Source organism: Thermoascus crustaceus, assembly GCF_041956765.1.
Source record: "Thermoascus crustaceus strain CBS 181.67 unplaced genomic scaffold VTN00scaffold_4, whole genome shotgun sequence".
NCBI classification, from domain to species: Eukaryota; Fungi; Ascomycota; class Eurotiomycetes; order Eurotiales; family Thermoascaceae; genus Thermoascus; species Thermoascus crustaceus.
Genome location: NW_027192530.1, coordinates 2713500 through 2720165, shown reverse-complemented (window position 1 = coordinate 2720165; position 6666 = coordinate 2713500). Strand labels below are relative to the sequence as shown.

The 6666-nt window shown below is 48.5% G+C and overlaps 3 protein-coding genes across 3 annotated transcripts; all 3 read right to left on the bottom strand.

Moving 5' to 3' along the window:
* Positions 1 to 1483: 1483 nt before the first annotated feature.
* VTN00DRAFT_7508 (uncharacterized protein) lies at positions 1484 to 2138 on the bottom strand (the record flags this gene model as incomplete). Its single annotated transcript, XM_069434259.1, has 2 exons — positions 1484 to 1870; positions 1941 to 2138. The coding sequence occupies 2 exons, from the start codon at positions 2136 to 2138 to the stop codon at positions 1484 to 1486; spliced, it is 585 nt and encodes a 194-aa protein (XP_069287558.1).
* Positions 2139 to 2872: 734 nt separating this feature from the next.
* VTN00DRAFT_7507 (uncharacterized protein) lies at positions 2873 to 4271 on the bottom strand (the record flags this gene model as incomplete). Its single annotated transcript, XM_069434258.1, has 5 exons — positions 2873 to 3537; positions 3592 to 3715; positions 3768 to 3839; positions 3905 to 3922; positions 3987 to 4271. The coding sequence occupies 5 exons, from the start codon at positions 4269 to 4271 to the stop codon at positions 2873 to 2875; spliced, it is 1164 nt and encodes a 387-aa protein (XP_069287557.1).
* Positions 4272 to 5617: 1346 nt separating this feature from the next.
* VTN00DRAFT_7506 (uncharacterized protein) lies at positions 5618 to 6510 on the bottom strand (the record flags this gene model as incomplete). The annotated part of the gene is made up of 2 exons (XM_069434257.1): positions 5618 to 6081; positions 6153 to 6510. The coding sequence occupies 2 exons, from the start codon at positions 6508 to 6510 to the stop codon at positions 5618 to 5620; spliced, it is 822 nt and encodes a 273-aa protein (XP_069287556.1).
* Positions 6511 to 6666: the final 156 nt, after the last annotated feature.

The window sequence follows — 6666 nt, the reverse complement described above, 5'->3', positions numbered from 1 at the left end:
ATTTTATTCCAGCCTGGCATCTAATCTGACACCTAAAATATAAATTGAACGCCATGATCTGAAACTACGAGCAGAACTATAGGTGAGCCACTTCCTCTCAACCATAGAAAGAAACGACAATAGTCAGTACGACACTGGGATCCATCACAAACGCCCTCGATGACTTCGACCTGAGTTGAAAGACTGGATTGTCACTGTCGTATCTCTCACGTATACCGGTAGGTACCTACATAGATGAACATGGCATACATCCCTGCAAATTAGCATCCATACATATTGCAGCTATAAAGACTGGATTATCCATCGTTACCTACGCCAAGTTCGGTGACATTTTTGGTCAAAAGACAGCCGCCACAAACCCTTTTACAGGATTTCAATGTCATCACCTCCTTCAATAGCAAGGCGTAGCCATAGCCATGGGCGCACTCACCCAGGTGCGTGTCCTCAGTGGGACGATATCTCAAGCAATCTGGAACGGAGTCCCTCCTAACTGTAACAGACATACCTGACTGAGGGATCTTTAGATTCAACCATCCCCAATAACCATTTTCGGCACCAGCTGGAATCCTCGATCATTCCGTCGTAGCTGCGTGCGATTTCCAACTCGCTCTCTGCTATCGAAAAATTGACTCCTAGTCAACAGAATGCTGTCAGGATAGCGTTTTTAGAGTGCTATAGTGAACAAAACCAGTTTCTGGCGGCTATTTCTGGTGTATCGTTCCTACTATCTTTGTTTGCTTGGGAAATATATCCCAGGAGAGTCGAATTATTCGTATTTGCGGACATAAGAGGCTCTCTTTAAAAATTATGTTATCTTAGACTACTATATCATGTGTAGTATGTAGGTATATGCAGTAATACTCTATACTTGCAATCATAAACGACGTCTTGTAGTTCTCGCGTTTTGAGTAATAAAGATATATTGCAACTTTCATCAATTTATACCTGAAGACGTTCATAAAAAGTACAGAAAAAAAGCTGCCCATTCAGTTCGAGCCATTAATGGAACAGGCATTATTGCAGGTATGTCTAAACCAAGGAAATAGAGATATTTCTATAGACCCCAGCACTGCGGAGGGACAAATGCCTCAAGCGTGATTCGATAGGTATCAATGAGGAAGCCTGAGAAAAAGAAATGAAAATACCACGCGCAGCCTGTAACACTAGCTAGCATGAGTCAAACAGAAATCATGATTTGCTCCTTTAAATTCCCGAAGCATTCCGAAAGACCCGCGAGGAGCTATTTGATGAAGAACCCTAGAAGAGATATAACCTGGTTTGTAGCGCATCCAGGAGCTTAGCCAGATACTCTACAATTGATACTGTCATCAATGGCCAGATTAGCAAGGCGTATATGCGAAAGATTATCATAACTCACAGAAGGTATTACCTTATTGCGAATTTGGTAAACGTGCTGCATCGAAAGACATCGCCACAGTGCCAGAACGGCATCATTTCCCTGCACGAGTGCTGCCAGCAACCATTAAAGGCCGCACATTGCCAGGATGACTTCGTCGGAACCCTCTTCCGTATTCACATCTCCGACATACCCCACCCAGCCCTGGTCGAAAGCCGTAAACGCGACGGGCGTCTGCTCGCGATCCCCGGCGCAGCGGGGAAAGACATGAGATTCGGTCGTCGAATCCCGCAAGGGCAGATACAACGCCGCAGTGGGCTCCACGTTCTTCAGATGCACGGCCTTCTGGCTGTACGCGCCGTGGAGGTGGAGTTTGGAGGTTGAGGTAGACAGTGGTGCGGTGGTAGTCGCCGAATTCCCAGGGCAGGTCAAGCTTCGTACGGAAGAAGCGGTCGAAATCATCCGGGGTGATGAAGCTGCTGAATTGGCAGCAGAAGATGACGGTCCCTCCGCCTCGGACGTATTAGAGGAGCTTGTCGAGGACGGCAGAGTGTTTGGCCTCTGTTAAGCCCGGGTCTGTAACCAGGATGGTCGTGGGGTTATTGGATGAAAGGTACTTGATGGCGCCAGCGGGTTTGGAGGCCCGTTGGAGTCTTGCATGGACAGATAGTTTGTCGATTAGGCGCTCATACATTTCATCATACCAAGATGTTTGAGCGAGAGAAAGCAGGAACACGCGAGGTTGTTCGGGCGCCGTATCGGCTGGTGCAGACTCAGGCATTGTGATACGTGTTTTAGCAAACACAGGAGATTCAATTCCGCGGCTTGTTGGCACTCAACAGATACTGGAACTTGTATTAGCGGGGTCTTGTTTGGGGATGGAAGATTGATGAGACATACAGACGAGCCCCAGCTCTCTGAAGGATCTGCTCCTTTTTATGACTGTCCTGGATGTCTGCTACACTGGGCGGGCAGGGACGGTTGGAAGCGCGGTGAGCGAAGGCAAGCCCTGCGAGGGACAGCTTCCCGCGCTTTTAGCGTGCTGGAGGGCTCTGAAGCCCGAGAGCGAGCCCTAACTACCTACCTCCTAATATCAAAAGCAAACATGCAGGTTATGGACACACATATATCGCCAGTATGTATGCGAACAGAACCAAGAAATATATGGATAAGATATGGCATTTGCCAAATGTACTGTCTTTTTGGATTTTGAAAAGTGGCATGAGCATGAACATTAACTAAAGCTTGAAGGACTGACACATGGGAATTTTGACAGGGCAACTATTGAACATCATCAGAAGAGCAAAGAAGACAAAATAAAGCAACTGCTAGCATCCACCAACGATAGATACAAAACCAAGTAAAAGGGATTTCGACCATGGTATCATCCAAAGGTCCACAACAAGGAAAATATGCAGAGCAATGGGACAAAGGAATCTATACAGGTTATTCCCAACCTTAATCAAAAAAAACCCTCCGTAGCCTGCAAAATCGAAATGCAGGACTACATCAAATTCACGCGTTAACCAGGCAGTGCGGCCGATGCTTCGTTCCTACACGAGGAACGTAGCGGTTCTTCTCTCTGCCCACCCACATGACCCGCTGAGGATAGTTGCTCATGATGCCGTCCACGCCGTCATCAATCAACTTGGCAATGGTGGCTTCGTCGTCAGCAGTCCAGGGGATGATCCTCATGTTGTACTCGTGAGCGCGCTTCACCATGTCTTCGTTCACAAAGGGCTCATAGCCAGGTGTGTGGATGGTATCGGTCCATGGAAAGCCGTGACCTGGACTCACAATCTCCGCACCAATCGATGCAGCTGCCGCAATCCAGTTGTCGTTGAAATCGGCAAGATTGAGACCTCCCAGCCATGGATATTCACCGTTAATAGACATAAGGGTTTCGAGTTCCACCAAGGCAACAATCACGGTCTTGGGGAATTTCTTCTTGATCCCAATCAAAGTCCGCCAGTCAAAGGACTGGATGGTGGTGCGGGAGGCAAAGCCACGTCTTTCCAGCAAAGGCACGATGTCATCGATGTACTTCTCCACAGGTAGAGTTTCGTTCGGCGCCAAGGGGTCCAACTTGGTTTCCAGATTGATCGTGACCATCTTATTATCGTAACATTCGATAAGATCCAGGACCTCCTCAAGAGTTGGAATACGGGCGTCTTGGTAGACTATAAACATTGCATTAACGGATTTCTAGAAGACGGGAAGCCTGGAGTGGGTACTTTTTGCCTGTGGGTGTTCAGCGAGCTGCCCATCGCAGCTCAGGGATTTGACTTCCGCAAGGGTCAAGTTCGCAATGTAAGCGCCGACAAAGTCTCCCCGACATTTCTCAGGACTGATGTCATGCTACAGAATTATTGGCGTTTGTATGAAATATTTTGCGCGGGGATGCACTCACATCATGCCAGACGACTGGGACACCATCCTTGGTGAAAACAGTATCCATTTCCAGGATACTCACACCCATTTCCTGCCCGTCATAATCAATAAATGGCATGGCAGGTGGAATATCATTTTTATAGAAAGGAGACCAACCATCGCATGTGCAAATGCCTGTGGGTCAACGTCAGTAAACGCACTCAACTACCCCGCCATTAGTTAGAAAAATGAGACTCACCCAGAGTGAATTCTCAGTCCTGTGGCCCAAACCACCACGATGAGCTTGAACCTCCAGCACGGCGTTGCCGGGGCCTCCCAAGCTGGAAGGGATAACGCTGGCATTGATGAGGGAGGCAACAACGCCTAGAATGAACAGCGAAGCCTTGACCGCGGGGGAAATGTAGGCAGAAAGTGAGGATGCCGAAGCCTGAACATCGTGAAGATAATCAAGTGACGGCAGATAAGCAAGGAAACCCTCTGGAAGACTCAGACCTGCGTTGATGACAAGCCATTCTAAGGCCATTCTTGCTCATCTTATATGGCAACAGAGAATGTAGCTTGTAGCTCGATCGGAGACTAGCTCTCTTTTTTTCTATGTTCCCAACGCCCACCTGGGGCTGTAATCGGCCTCTCCCCTCGATCCCAGCCAACTGTCACAGCTTAAAAGGGAACTGTGAAGTGGCTATCGGCAGCGAATTGCTATGTGTAAGTGTTATCGCGGGCCCTTGTCGACGATAGTCGATACCACCTGTCCACAGTGTCTCCCGGGATTGGGTCAACACCAGCGACCAGCTGAGGGATAGGATCGACACTGTTGCATCTTGGCCACGCGTAGCGAAGGTCCCCGCAAAAGATCTAAACGGCAGATTGTTCAGAAAATATGGCAATCTCCGTATTAAAATACTGAATGATTGCCAGGGAGAGGATATTCTCGAGAAGGTAAATTTATCGTCTAAGATAGAGTTCTTGGCTGTTGTACTGGCAGACGTTTGCGGCGGCTGAATCAGAGTGCTGCTGTAATGGATTCAGAGTTCCGCTGCTAGCGCGGGGCTTTAAGCGATCGTCATGAGGTTAACGGTGGACTTCAAAAGTAGTGAAGCCTTTGAATTCTCAAGAGATAGCCTTGAGGTAATGTTATTTGTCTGTTTTTTTGCTTATCGCTCCACGCGGGGCTTGCCAGCTCAGAGCTCCGAAGTGTGATGTCCTATTCCATGCCGGATCGACAGCGAACCGTATTGTGGAATCGAAACGAATTGCTTGATAAAGAGATATATAGTATGAAACCTAGAGCTCATGTCAGTACCGTAGAAAATGCCAGTCCGGTCAAGCACATGGCTTTATCAAGAGGTAAATGCCAAAAAGGAATAGATAATGTATCTATTACAGCTGAACATGCGCCTGGGCCCAACATCGAATTGCCTCGAAGAACAATAAAAAATCTGCTCGCCTTTTGGGCCCTTGAATCATCATCGTGATCCTGTGGACAAGGTACACGAACCATGTTGGACAGGTTTTCTGTCTCCAAAACCCCTGTTTCCTATAGACGCACCCTATAATAAAGGTAAACTCATGGCGCTTAATGATAAGTGATCCTGTGTAAAAGAAAGAAACATCGAATGTCCACTTTGTTCCTGGAGGGATGGAACTCTGAAGGTGAAAGGGTTTCGCTTCAACGACATCAAGGTAAGAGGTTCAAACATGACGCCATTCTTCGGGATCATTTGTGCCCGCTCCGACCAGGAGACGTCCAAATCCTCCTAGTTTCGAGAAACGGGGCCTATCATCCAGATATCGGAAATAATCATAGTTATGAACAGCACGCACCCTCGTAAAACATAGACCGCGCCTTCATCTATAGAAAAGCAACGATCACAACTCCCCCTGCTTCCCAAGCTCGTCACCCAACAACTGGATCGTCCTCTCATACACCCTGGCAGCCTCCATCTCCCACCTCCCCGCGGGCTCCGCATACTCATCAGTACCGTAAACATCACCCGAATCGTCCTCGGCGGCACTGTCCGTGTCCATCTCGTCGTCTTCCGCTTCGGTGACCTTGCTGTCTTCCCGATCTCTCGCTTCGACGACGGCAACCCGACACATCTCCGCGATGCTCTTGATCCGGACTTTCTCCGTCGTGGAGACGACTTGCCGTCTATTCTCGAACCCGGAGAGAGGGGCTCCAGTCTCCACGTCCTCGCCCGTCAGAAGAGACGCGAATATAGCATCGAGCTTCTTGACCAGACGAAACGTGGAGCGCGGTGTGAACGGATAATCAGGGAGAAACGAGTTGACAAGTACAGCCAGAGAGATCAGATATGGTATCTGAAGGGACGCTGTATGAGGGGTGTCAGCCACATTTCCCATGTTCTCATGTTGTTTAAAATTGGAAGAGAAAACGACATACGAGTTCCGCTAACCCAGACCACATCAACGATGCTCTCGATATCCTTGACGACCTCCTTGAAGCTTTCATATCCCCGTTCGGTCTCAGCCTCCAACTGATCCTGGGTACCCAGACGGCTACCGAATTTCTTCGCATGCCGACGGTTCACCTTGAGGATGCTCTTGTCGATGTGATTGATGAGCGTTGTCTCTTTCATCGAGCCCGGCCTCAGCGGATGGGTCCGCTGACGCGGGAGAATTGATGGCGTAGCGGTGGAAGTTGACCAGGTAGAAGAAGGGGCTGGAGATGGGAGAGATGGCTGGAGGAAACCTCCAGGTGCCCCTCCATCAACAGGGCCATCGGATGGGGTAGATGCCATTGTGGAGGGTAATAGATCAAGTGGAGAGCAATTCTTTGATCGAAAGAAACAGTAATTCAAAATACAAAGCAACAACGCAGGTATACAATTAAACACGCAATGATAAAACAACAGCAATTAAAAATTCCTATACGTTTCTTTTCGCATCTGGCGACA